This window comes from Chrysemys picta, chromosome 8 (assembly GCF_011386835.1).
Source record: "Chrysemys picta bellii isolate R12L10 chromosome 8, ASM1138683v2, whole genome shotgun sequence".
Taxonomy (NCBI): domain Eukaryota; kingdom Metazoa; phylum Chordata; order Testudines; family Emydidae; genus Chrysemys; species Chrysemys picta.
This window is the reverse complement of record NC_088798.1, coordinates 36,679,062-36,693,177: the sequence shown is the minus strand read 5'-3', so window position 1 is coordinate 36,693,177 and position 14,116 is coordinate 36,679,062. Positions and strand designations below refer to the sequence as shown.

Below are 14,116 nucleotides of genomic sequence, written 5' to 3'. Positions count from 1 at the left end.
GGTAACTACAAAAATGTGGAAGCTATTTAAATGGAAATTAAAAGGAACAGTAGCGAGTGACATGCCTGCAAGCAACATGGAAACTTTAAAAAAAAAAACACCATCATGGAGGCTCAAACTATATGTTATACCCCAAATTAAAAAACATCAGCAAAAAAACAGGACGAGGACCAGAAAAAGAAATACCATGGCTAAGTAAAGTAAAAGAGGCGGTTAAAGACAACAAGACATCTTTTAAAAATTGGAAGTCAAATCCTGCTGAGGAAAACAGAAAGGAACATAAACTCTGGCATGTCAAGTGTAAAAGTATAATTAGGCAGGCAAAAAAGAAATTTGAAGAGCAACTAGCAGAAGGCACAAAAACTAACAGCAACAATTTTCTTAAGTACATCAGAAGTAGGAAGCCTGCCTAACAGTTTGAGGGGCCACTGGACAATCAAGGTGTTAAAGGAGCATTCAAGGAAGAAAAGGCCATTGTGGAGAAGCTAAATTAATTCTTTGCATCGATCTTCACTGGAGAGGATGTGAGGAAGATTCTCACATCTCAGCCATTCCTTTCAGGTGACAAATTTGAGGAACTCTCGCAGATTGAAATGTCTGTAGAGGAGACTTTGGAACAAAATGATGAATTAAACAGTAGTAAGTCACTAGGGCCAGATGGTATTCACCCAAGAGTTCTGAAGGAGCACAAATATGAAACTGCAGAACTGCTAACTGTGGTATGTGACCTGTTGCTTAAATCAGCTTCTGTACCAGATGACTAGAAATTAGCTAAAATGATGACAATTTTTTTTTAAAAACAGACTTCAACTGTGATCCTAGTAATGACAGACCATTTAACTTCAGTACTAGGCAAATTAGATGAAGCTATAGTAAAGAACAGAATTGTCATACACACACACACACACAAACAGGATACCTTGGGGAAGAGTCAACACAGCTTTTTTTAAAGGGGAATCATGCCTCACCAATCTATTAGAATTCTTTGTGGTCATCAGCAAACTTGGACATGGGGATCCAGTGGATATAGTGTACTTGGACTTTCAGAAAGCCTCTGACAAGGTTCCTCACCAATGACTTTTAAGCAAAGTAGGCGGTCATGGGATGAGAAGGAAGGTCCTCTCATGGATCAGTAACTGGTTAAAAGATAGGAAACAAAGCATAGGACTACATGGTCAGGTTTCACAGTGGAGAGAGATAAATAGCAGTGTTCCCCAAAGATCTATACTGAAACTAGTGCTGTTCAACATATTCCTAAGTGATCTGGAAAAAGGGGTGAACAGTGAGGTGGCAAAATTTGCAAATGATACAAAATTACTCAAGATAGTTAAGTCCAAAGCTGACTACAAAGAGTTATAAATGAATCTCACAAAACTGAGTCACTGGGGAAGAAATTCAGTGTTGATAAATGCAAACTAACGCACATGGAAAACATAATTCCACATATACAGACAAAATTAAAGGGTCTAAATGGGCTGTTACCACTCAAGAAAAAGATATTGGAGTCATTGTGGATTGTTCTCTGGAAACATTTGTTCAGTGTACAGTGGCAATCAAAAAAGCTAACTGAGTGTTAGGAACCATTAGGAAAGGGATAGGTAATAAGACAGAAAGTATCATAATGCCACTAAATAAATCCATGGTACACCCACATCTTGCATGCTGTGTGTCATTCTGGTCACCCCATTCCAAAAAAAGATATATTAGAATTGGAAAAAGTACAGAGAAGGGCAACAAAAATGATTGTGTATGTAACAGCTTCCATATGAGGGGAGATTAAAAAGACTGGAAGTGTTCAGCCTAGAAAAGAGGCAACTAAGGGGGGGGGGATATGATAGAGGTCTGTAAAATCATGAATGGTGTGGCAAAAGGTGAATATAGAAGTGTTATTTACCCCTTCACATAACACAGGAACCAAGGGTCACTCAATGACATTGATAGGCAGTAGGTATAAAACAATCACAAGTACTTCTTTACACAATGCATTGCCAGAGGATGTTGTGAAGGCCAAAAGTATAATTCAAAAAAAGAATTAGATACGTTCATGGAGGATAGGTCCATCAATGACTATTAGCCAAGATGGTCAGAGATGTAACCCCATGATCTTCATGTCCCTAAACTTCTGACTGCCAGAATCTGGGACTGGACGACATGGGCTATGATAACTTGCCCTGTTGTGTTCATTCCCTCTGAATCATCTGGCACCTGCCCCTGTTGGAAGACAGGATATTGGGCTAGATGTGCCATTGGTCTGGCCCAGTGTGGCCATTCTCATGTTCTTATGATTCTTACAGTTTGGAATAGGTTTTCTCATTTTAGATTTTTAACTAAAAACAATAAAACTACCCAAAACAATTTTTCACTTTAATTCAGTTTTGTTCATTTTTAAAATAAATTAATTTTAGCTATTCTGGAATTATAGTAGTTTATCGGAAGCATTGTTGGTGTGATTTTCCCCAACGTTTTATGTTGGTTTATGTCTCAGATGTGCTGCTAAGAAGCTAAATAGTAGATCTAGAGATGAAATGAGCTACCTAATCCAGATTTGCAATTTGCAACATTGCTGTTGTTAATACAACGAGCATTCTGTGAATTGAAAATAGTGACCAAAGGAAAAATTGGTAGTAAAATACAATTAGAAATTAATTAAATTTTTAAACTGATAAAATGTAATAGACAACTAGAAAATTATCATAGTTTGCATAAAATAAACAGTTTGAGGTATAAATTAACACTGAATTGTACATTAGAGTCTACAGTTGTATAATGTATGTGCGCTATTAGGACTGTTGTATATGAAGAATATTCACTTTATATTATAGCACACACACAAACCTACATTAAAATTTTTATTAAGGTTGCAAAGTCAAGTACTCCAAAGTTAAGAAATGCCAAAATTTAAGTTGGCTATGCAACCTTAATTCAGCCCCCTTGTATGTAGGCATTATAATATAATCTTTACTTACATGATTACATACTATTTCCCCCCAGAAACTGTGCCTCATTCAGAGACCAGTATGACAGTGCTCACTTAGTGAGTTTTATTCAATGTTTTGTTTTATCCTCAGTGTTCAGTCTGTGACCCCTCACTGCACACTATTCAAACTCTGCTCTCAAGATGGAACAGGGTGAAACAGGACAGTGAGAGCACAGGAAAAGGCTTCTTGTTCTCAATTCAGGGCTTAGGCCCAGACCCGGCATGGCATGAAGAAGTCAGAAATTGCGATTGCAGGGAAAATCCTGCTCAGCCCTCCTACAGCCTTGGGCTGGAAAATGCCCAGTGAAGATGGAAACTTTGTGGAAAGTCTAGTAAATCGCTACTGAGCATGTGCAAATGGATAGCAAAAGCTACATCCCTTACACCAAGGCAACCTCTCTGGCAAATTTAAAGTCCCACCTCCAAAGCATGGTGGCACTAGATATGACAAGATCATGGGCAGGAATGGATAGAGCCCTTGAGGTGAGGCTGTAATGGAGATTTTGAAAGGGAAAATATGTGGATGATTTCACCCTTTCTCTAGGGCGGGGGAGAAAATGGTGAAAAGGAGAAAAAAGAAAAGGACAATTGGACTCAGAAAACTCAAACTGAAAAGTATCAGAGGGGTAGCCGTGTTAGTCTGAATCTGTAAAAAGCAACAGAGGGTCCTGTGGCACCTCTGAGACTAACAGTAGTACTGGGAGCATAAGCTTTCGTGGGTCAGAACCTCACTTCTTCAGATGCAAGTAATGGAAATCTCCAGAGGCAGGAGATACCTGCCTCTGAAGATTTCCATTACTTGCATCTGAAGAAGTGAGGTTCTGACCCACGAAAGCTTATGCTCCCAGTACTACTGTTAGTCTCAGAGGTGCCACAGGACCCTCTGTTGCTTCAAACTGAAAAGCACATTGGAAAATTGGTTCACAACCTTTTGTATATACACAAAAGTAATGCATGAAGAGAACCTGGGGTTGAAGTGTGGCCCTTTAAAAATATATGGTAAGGAGGCAATATGGTATAGTGGTTAGGATGTTGGACTGGGAATCAGGACCTGAATTCTTACCCTGGCCTTGCAACAGACCTACTGTGTAACCTTGGGTAGGTGGTTTTTCTCATTTGGGGCAGTGGAGGATCAGAGTTTGCTGTAGGAACAGAAGACCAAGACCTATGGCTGAAATGCATTGAAGAAGGGGGTGGGGGAAGTGTTTTAATTCTTCATGCAAATACAAACATGGATAAGGAGTGTGGAGAGCAGGATGGCATTTGTTAGAGGTTACAAGGGAAAGAGAAAATCCCTGACTGGTAAAAGTCCTACTAAGGATTGCACTTTACCTCTCTTCACCAAGGTATCATAAAATTTCTTTATAACTTGCCCACAGTCAGGGCAGAGGAAGAAGGGAAGATGGTATTCACATGTAAGGTGGTATTTTACACTTACTTGGTATGCGGAAATAATTACCTTCCAATAGGATTTGTACAGTGGAACCCAGTGAAATTTAATCTCTTGAATTATAATGTAGTGAAACTTCACTGTAAAATGAGTGAAAGTCTTTTGAAATGCACTGAAGCAATTTGCAATTTTCACACTATGGGTCTTGACAGGCTTAAAATGCAAAACTCCCATTGAACTCCAGATGGCAAGATATAGCAGGCTCCACTGTATCAAGACAGTTTTAGCCTATGCACGAGAAGACAGAATTAAGGTTGAGCATTCAGACTTAACTTTTAGAATTTCCTGCACGATTGCTTGATTTCTCAACCTTAACATTGCAGTAATACCTGATTTCCCCCCACCCCATTTATTTTAACAATTGGTTAAATTTTGAGTCTGACGTAGGTCTGTACCATTTCAGTTAGTGCTCCTATTTGCTGAACAATGTATTTAAAAATAAAGAAAATGTACGAATAATATTTGTATATATGTACTGCATAATTTATGCATTAAAATATGCTAGGTACCTAATTTATATTACTGACTAGCATTCTAATACATGAGCACGTGCCTTTAATATATAAAAACTAATGGAAATGTAAAAAATGGAAAAGCTGCTACCTCCTTCTATATGAATTTAACAAAGGACACGTTTTAAAAAAAATCCTATTCCATTTTAGTTATCACAGTCTAGTTTCACAGTACAATGTAAGCTTTTCAGCCTGTGAAATCCATTAATAACCACATTAAACCCTCTCATATTGTATGAGTTGTCAGATATAAATGATTCTTTTAAAAACAATTATCTATCTCTTGCTTCGTGCAGTTAGTTAAAATGCAATGCCAATTTACAACGGCTGGTAAACATTTTTGTTTTTTAATCATTGGTTTACCTAGCTGAGAGTTTTCAAGGCAGTGTGAAGAAAATGAACATTTGTTCAAGCCATAAATGAAAATTTCAGTTCATAAGTTTGTTGTGCCAAAGTTTAACTTGAAAAGAATATGCACTTCCTATTTCTGGGGAGAGTGTGCTAGATGTCACCCACAATTATGGTAATGTGTTTATTAACAGTATACATTTAAAAAGGGCTAGATGGTGCCTGTAGGGCGCAGCCTTGCATTGGGAGTTACATAGCGCTGTACTGCCCCTGGGAAATACTGAAAGGTGCTCTCCCTTAGAGAGGCAGAGTGATTCCCAGGGCTCTCTCTAGTGTGATATATTGAGATTTTTCATTGGCAGCACAAACTGTTGACCCCTTTTAAATGTACTGGACTGCAGTGCTATTACCAAGATACACTACTGGGATCTACAATGCCCCAAAAGTGCCAGAGATTAAATGGAGCCATAACTCCCTTCCCCATATGCACTAGCTAGCAAGGGCAGGATTCTACATGGAAAATGCTTAGAGGCTGCAGTTCTGTCCTGTCCTTACACAGTCCATAGAAGGCAGAGAGGGTCCTTCTTCCTGCTGTTACACTCTGTGGTCATAAGGGCCAGGCAGAATCTGGTCCAATGAATCTGGAATCTGTCATTGTATATGATTTAAACTGTTGTTTAAAAATGCAAAGCGTGAACAAACTTTGTGATGTTTTTCATTGTAAAGAAATAACTGCCTAAGTTATATTTTCAGTTATAACAGCTAGTGGCTTTGTCATAGACCCCAGAATCAGAGCTATGCCCCAGCTTTTAAACAGGAACCCCATCAGTCTGCCAGACCCACAAGGGACTCCAGTCTTCCTTCAAGATAGGCCACACTGCCTCCTGACCTCAGAGACAGAGGCTCTGGGCTCAAGCACTCCTGCTTCACACTGAGCTCTGCCCAGTGAGTCCAAGTGAGATAGGCTCCTCCTCATAGGCTTGTACACTCTTCAGGGACTAATGCACCTTAGCATATTTGCAGTGACACCAGGCAGTGTTTTCAAAACAATAGGGTTTATTAGTCAAATGGAACACAGCATTGGAAAGTCCTTAGATTAGCATACGGAAATGAAGGTTAAGACCTTCTGTCTGGCCAAGCCAGAGCCATCCACCAACTGAGCTGTAATGGACTCCAATATCGTTTCTGAGTAGCAGCCGTATTAGTCTGTATCCGCAAAAAGAACAGGAGTACTTGTGGCACCTTAGAGACTAACACATTTATTTGACCATAAGCTTTCGTGGGCTACAGCCCACTTCATCAGATGCATAGAATGGAATGTATAGTAAGAAGTTATATATACATACAGAGAACATATATATCTTCTTACCATATGTTCCATTCTATGCATTCTATGAAACATGTTCTCTGTATGTATATATAACTTCTTACTATATGTTCCATTCTATGCATCTGATGAAGTGGGCTGTAGCCCACAAAAGCTTATGCTCAAATAAATTTGTTAGTCTCTAAGGTGCCACAAGTACTCCTGTTCTAATATCGTTTCTGTCTCTCTCAACTTGTAATGGGCTCCATTACCACTTCAGTCTCTCTCTGACCCTTTTGTCAGTCCCAGGTGAAAGCAGCGAGCCTCTTCCAGAAGTCCACTCCTTTCCCATTGCCAATCATCTCTCCACCCTTTGTTCTCAACCTGATTTCTGCTCTGCTTCCCTGTTGAGAGGTGTGAGGGGGGGGTGGGGAGGGATAACCTCCTTCCTCTTGGTCATTGATTGCTAGGTGTGAATGATCTAGTCATTGGTGCTTCCCATTGTCTCTTTTGGATTCTGCATTGATATGGGTCTCTTTCAGCAAGTTCCAGACAGTTCCTTAACAACCATTTGTTGCTCCCCAGACAGCAAGGCAACATACACCCTCATGTCTCCTGTGCTGCCCCAACAGCAGACTTAATGTCCCCCCCCCCTCCCCCCCCCCACTGGGTAGCAATACAAAGTACGGAGAGAAACCGAAGTAGACATAGGATTAATACAAATATTAGAGAAAATTCTCACCTGACCTCTGAAAATCAGGCCCATTTAAGTTGTCCCAAATTAGAGACCCCAAATTGGGGCACCCAAAATCACTGAACATCTTTGAAAATCTGGCTCTGAAGGCTACATTTTCAGAGTTCTTTAGGTACCTAAAGAAGCAGATAAGAACCATATGGGATTTTCAAAAGCACCTAACTCCCAATAAAATCAATAGAAGTCAAGTGCTTAGGAGCTTTTGAAAACATCTAGATGCCTGTCTACTTCTTTAGACATCTAAATACCTTTGAAATGTGGGCCTATGTGACTTGCCCAAGAGACTATTGCATTATCACAAAAACATTTTTCTTTAACAATAAGGCTAATCTGGACCCTATTTTGATGGAGGCACCCAGTAAGGGACTCCACATCTTTTTTTTTTTTTTTTTTTGCAGTGTTCTCCTTCTCAGATGGGGGTTTTCTCCATCCCTGAACTTTGTTTCCCAGAAATCTCAATCCTAAAGTAACTTTGGGACTCTGTGCAGGCTTTTCATCAATGCAGGCTGTATTTAATTGTGCACACTATATTACTACTTTGGGTTCCCCTACTTTCTATTTACTTGTGCAAGCAGAGTAATTCCAAGTGTTTTAGTTTCTATTGTTGTATGATTTTGGTGGAAGTATAAAGCATCACGTTGAAGGTCAAGTGATTTGATCCCCTGAGAAATGAAATAAAGAAATATTCCATGCATGGTATCTTATTACTAGGAATCCTAGTTTTCCATGATCAAAAAAACAAAATTCTCCACTAAAATCCATAAAAATCCATGTTTTTCTGCTATTAAAATGAAATCTGATCACGAGAGTCCCTCTGCCCAGGGCTGAAGCATCCCCATATTCCTGTGTGTGCACCAGTGGCATGGGGTTCGACTGTATGTTTTGTTTTTACATTTTGTGAAAAAATAAAAAAAGATTTTCTGTAAAATTGCAAATTCTGCATTTCTTCCATGGCAAATGGATTTCTAGGATCACTACTTATTACTCTTATAAGTTTGATATTATGAAGGGAAAAATAAGTGGTGATACTTGAGCATGTTTGACATATTGCTAATTTCTCCAATAATGTCTCCTTTTATGGTTATGTGCTTTGGTCCTTTTAAGGTGCTAATGGAGCTATGACGGTTTATACCATCTGAGAATCTCACCCCAGAATAGTAGCTTTGTAAAGACCAAAAAGAACCTCTAAAGAAACTAAAACTGAGAACACAGTGCTGCTGTAACATGAAAGGATACATGGGATAGGGAGTCATGGGAGATTATTATAAAACATTTTGCAATTGTGTTTGCCATATTGATATAGTCTTTGATAACTAAATCCTGCTCTGAGCTGTACTAGTGCACAAAGAGTGAAGGGAGCTAGGGGAGTAACTTTTCAGCCAGGCAGGATTGACTGGCAAATTGGGGATGGGAGGAGGAGTCTATTTGCTGTGCAAGCGAAGATTTTCCATAAGAAATCCCTTTCCCTGGACCCAAATGAATATTTGTATGCATTTATATAATGGTAGTCTATTTTAATGGATTGAAATAAAAAAAATTGTAATAATACTAGCAGAAAATTACATTGTGATCAGTATTTTAAAGCCATTTGTAGTAAAGTTTGAATACTGGGATTGTCATTGTACAGTATTTATCTTCTTAAATGTATTTCTTTTCAGGTATTCAAAGCTATGAATATTCCTCAGATTAGAAGCCCTTCCTTACCTCCCCCAGCAGAGATACCTGAAGCCTACCATGCAAAGATAGCTCTCTTTGGTGCTGGGCCTGCAAGTATAAGTTGTGCTTCTTTTTTGGCTCGATTAGGTTACTCAAACATCACCATATTTGAAAAACAGGAATACATTGGCGGCTTAAGGTAAAAACTGGGAAAATGGGTGTTTCCTGTGGTTGTGGGACGCATATGAAATACAGTTTGTTCAATTCTGGTCAAACCAGAAACTTAGGGGAGATAATGACAAATTTTAAAGATTCACTTAAAAAAACAACCAACATTCCTCATCCATGTTAAATATTGTCCTTAGTTGCACATATGTTTGAAAATTCCCATTCAAATTCAGTGACTGTAAAGAACCAAATTATGTTAAAAAGTAGACTAATATATAACTGCTATGAAGGGAAACATAGTTTTCACATCTGCAGCTTTTTCATTTAGCCATGGAGATATGAAAAGAATTGGAACTGAGATCTGCCTTCTCAAAAGGGCATACACACTTTTTCCAGTTCAGGTTGGACAATCACATCAGTATCTGTGTATGCAAATCCTTGCGCTGTACATTTATATGAGGCTTTGCTCAGGTTCTAGAGAACCTTTCCCCAAAAGTGTCTATACATTTTTTTTTTAATTTTGGTTCTAAATGACCGAACATTAACTATTTTAATGGCTCATTTATTGCATTAATAAACAACAATGTACAGTGTTTCAGACTTTTAATAAATTGGAATGTCACATGCTAAATGGGCTGATTCTTCACTCCATTACACCAGTTGAAAGAGCAAAGAATCAGGCCCACTATGTCTACATATTTTAAAAAGACTAATGTCACATCTCTTTTCATTTAAGTGGTAATCCAGGACACAAATTATCTTTTGTTTACTTGTGACAGCCATGAGTAGCCCCTTCTGTGTGGTGATTCTGAGAAATACGGAACGGGTGTTCTCTACCCACTTTTAGTTTGCTCTATAAAATACAAAGCTGCAGTACTCACAGGTATTACCAGATGAATCCTTTAGAAAATTTAGTAATGAATGCCTTCCCCTAAATCCAAAAGTTATATTTAAAGGATCATGAATTGCTGTGATTCTAGCTCTACCATGTGCAATAATGAATAGATTTGTTTAACATAATTTAAAAGCATTTTTAATGTGGTGGAAATGTCTAAATTTAGAATGGTTTTATGAAGTTCCCTATGCAAGTATACATGGAAATAAACATAAAGCAATCATCACATACAGTTGGAGTGAAACCTGTGTTTACAACTTCGATAAATCATTCTGTAAGGGTGAAATTCATACCTGATTTCCACAGCCATTTACAAAGCCTGAGTAAATGGGATTTTTGCAGGTAACTATACAATAAAAGAATAGAATCCATTTCTTCAGTCAGGGTGCAGGGCAGCACTGCAATCTTTCTGAACACTAGAACATCACTTACACCATCACCACACAGAAAGTATGGTAACAGGTCCTCTGCATTGAGGGATGAATTTCTCCCACTATGGCTGTAATTGTGATTATGTCTTCCAAGACTGGTGGCACCTCTAAATGTGTGTTAATATATTTTAGAATTTGAATACTGGGTAAATGTAATGTCAACACACAAATAAAATATCACACATTTAAAAAAATCACAGTGAAGTGTAAAAAAGGAGGACCAAGTCTGTCCCTGGTGCAACACCACTGAAGTTAATGGAGTTGACACCAAAAATGAATTTGATCCTCAATGTCAAATACTTAATCCCTGGAGGTTACAGAGAGTTAAGCAATGCTAGAAAAGTAGAGCTGATGACTTCCATTTAGGTTCAAAACTGTTCTGCCTAATTACCAAAAGTGTTAATTTAGCTGATTGTGTTATAGACACTTCACCACACAGACCCATTTTACTAACATTGACTGCCATAGGGGATTGCAGATTTTGTGCAAGACGTATCTATCCACTTAATGAAGAAGCATGTATTGGTTTTTAAAAATATTTTATTGAAAGTCAATTTAGTCACTTTTTAAAAAATGCTGTTTCTTACACTATCATTTTATCCTGTTGACAATTCACATCTACTTTGTGCTCAATGCTGTAACTTTGTTATTAATTTAAAGAAACACTTTCTTCAGTTACATGAAATGTATATCAATGCATATGTAATCTGAGCAGTGTGAACTTTACTATGTGCACGTTCATTAAATTTCTAACTGAATTAAATTTAAATTTCATTCAGTCACCTTGCCCCCTTCCAAAAGGCCTTACTTCAGGAGTCACCCATTCCCACGCGGTCTGTGATCTTCTTTCCTACTTTCCATTCTGGAAGATCACAAGGTTAGCAGCAGCCCTAAATAATGACAATGCTTTACTCTCATTCTTTGTGCAAAACACCCATTGACATTTAATGGGAGTTCCACATCTGGAATAAAGACAGAACATGGCCTTAACTACTTTTGCTCTCACTTTGACATTGGTTTAGAAGGGAAGTTAATCTCAGAGCTGTCATCCGTAACTGCTCAAATTAGGCCTGAATAAAGACTAGGAGTTGATGGGTCAAAAAGTAATTTTCCCTCTGCTGATACTCACACCTTCTTGTCAACTGTTGGGAATGGGCGATGTCCACCTTGATTGCATTGGCCTCATTAGCACTACAAAGGTAATTTTCCCTCTGTTAATATTCACCCCCTCTTGTCAACTGTTGAGAATAGGCCACTTCCATCTTAATTGAATTGGCCTCATTAGTACTAACCCCCCACTTGGTAAGGCAACTCCCATCTTTTCATGTGCTGTAATATATATATATATATATATATATATATATATATATATATATATATATATATATACACACTGCTTACTGTATTTTTCACTCCATGCATCTGATGAAGTGATTTTTATCCCACGAAAGCTTATGCCCAAATACATTTGTTAGTCTCTAAGGTGCCACAAGGACTCCTCATTGTTTTTGCTAGTACCTTGCTAATATTTTTTTAAGAAGTTCAGCTGCCCCTGATTCTTTTTTAAGTGACTTTGTAAATAATTCAAAATGGCTAAAAAGGCCAAATTAGATTTGTATTTGGAATCAATTGCCTTATAGATGCAGTGTTGGTGCTTTTTTAGGCTCTTTTTTTCTGAGCATGTTGTTCTTCCCATGTATATGAGGATTATACCTAGTTTGAAGAATATTTACCTTGGAGAAAGACAGCAGATTATTCCAATTTCTATAACATCAAAGTGCAACAATATTGATCTCTCTCTCTCTTTCTCACACACGCTCTCACACACACGCATGCTCCTTTTTAAAGGAATTAAAAAATTAAGGAAAATATTCTTGGGAATAGGGACAGCTACTGAATACTACCAGTGATAGACTGGGCCCATCTCATATTTGAGAAAATGAAAGGCCTTCAACAAATATATTTATGGGTTGAGAAATAATGGATTTCTTTATTGAATCTCTATTTCATTATCCTTTGTCTTGGCTCACTCTTTTCTTATTGTGACATGAAAGTTGCATTGTCATGACACATACATTATGTTTGAAATATAGAATGCTTTTAGTTACATGCTGAGCAGAAGAGCATCAAGATGGTCAGCATTTGAAACTACGTATAAAAGAAAGTAGTAAAGTCAACTTTTTTGCTATGTATTTATGGTTGACAAGCCTTAAAATAAATGAAACCTGCCAATGTGTCAGAGTTAGATGTAAAGGGGTTGGAGTGGTCAATAATAACATGTAAAATGGAGCTAGTACAAATCTCTCTGTCACAGGGCTTTGTTACAGAAATTATAACTATATTAATTTTGGCAAGAGATTAGGTTTCCAGAAGATTTTGGAGTGTCTTTCACCTTCTGGATGTTGTATCATTTTATCTTTATTGAATGAGGACATTTAAAACGGCCTTCACTAGACTTAATGGGCCAGACTGTTCTGATTATAAATTGGGATAGTCCCATCGAAGTCAGCGCTGATTTATACTAGCTGAGGATCTGGCCCTATATATTAATACCCCTGGAGCAGTAAATCTGGTATTGGGACATTGAAGAAGACTTCAATACCCTCATTGCCCCGCACCTCCAAGAAAAAAAAGAACAAAGTAAGAACATACATTAATTTAAACAGTAATCGTGAGTCTGGAATAAGACCATATTTCAAATTACTGACTTCGTATATTGTAGTAAAATGTAAGGGAACTTGTAGAATATAACTAGAGGGTGAAATGTGCCCAGCATTGACTAGAAAATAATTTAGACATCCAACTTAAAAAAAAATGGAAGTTTGACTATTAATTATAGGGTAACTTCATCATTTGTGGCTAGAATCTCTCTCTGTTAGGTGGGCACATTCAGTATAGAACGTGTGTATAAATATAGAGAAGGATTAGACATTGATGGTTACAACCTGTTGTGACAGTGATGTTTTTAACCTTTATAAAAAGCAGAAGTAGTTCTTTTTAGATATTGTTACTGTAGAAGGTGTAGGAATGTAGTTGTGATTCTCTGAGAAACTGATCAACCTCTTAGTTTCTTTATCAAACTGGTTGTAGTTCCTGGTTAACAGAGATATGCAATAAACTGCACTGGACAAAGTTAAACAGTATTTAGAATCCTTGTAACAAGTAAAAGGGCTTATGTAAAAAAGGATACAAAATAAAATAATTTTTTGTTTCCTATTTTGAGGTGGATGATTTTGGTTTGTCAATACTAAATCTCTTTAACTAAATGAGTCATGTTCCTTCACAGTTCTGTTAAATACTTGAAAGTCATCTTTTTACAGACACAAAATTCACAAGATTTGCACTGTATGTGTTTAATGTTTAGTAACTGAAAAGTGCTGGCTCTTTAATAGCTGTCAATTGTTTCACAGTCTCTTTTGTTTTTTCTAGTACGTCTGAAATCCCTCAATTCCGGTTGCCATATGATGTAGTGAATTTTGAAGCTGAGCTTATGAAGGACCTTGGAGTGAAGGTAATGAAAACTATAATCTGCCTATGTATAGCTCAAAGAAAAAGGAGCAAGAGCTCTGTCAAAGATTAACAGCAAAATGTCATGCACATTAGTGAAGAACAATTAAAA

At 37.6% G+C, this 14,116-nt stretch overlaps 1 protein-coding gene across 16 annotated transcripts in view; it reads left to right on the top strand.

The window, feature by feature from the left end:
* Positions 1–14,116, top strand: part of DPYD (dihydropyrimidine dehydrogenase) — a 612,292-nt gene that overhangs the window by 229,279 nt on the left and 368,897 nt on the right. For all 16 annotated transcript variants that reach the window (XM_065555590.1, XM_065555591.1, XM_065555592.1 and 13 more), the window contains 2 exons: positions 9,006–9,202; positions 13,927–14,008. In XM_065555590.1, coding sequence (XP_065411662.1) covers positions 9,006–9,202; positions 13,927–14,008 — 279 coding nt within the window. The remainder of the gene's footprint in view (positions 1–9,005; positions 9,203–13,926; positions 14,009–14,116) is intronic.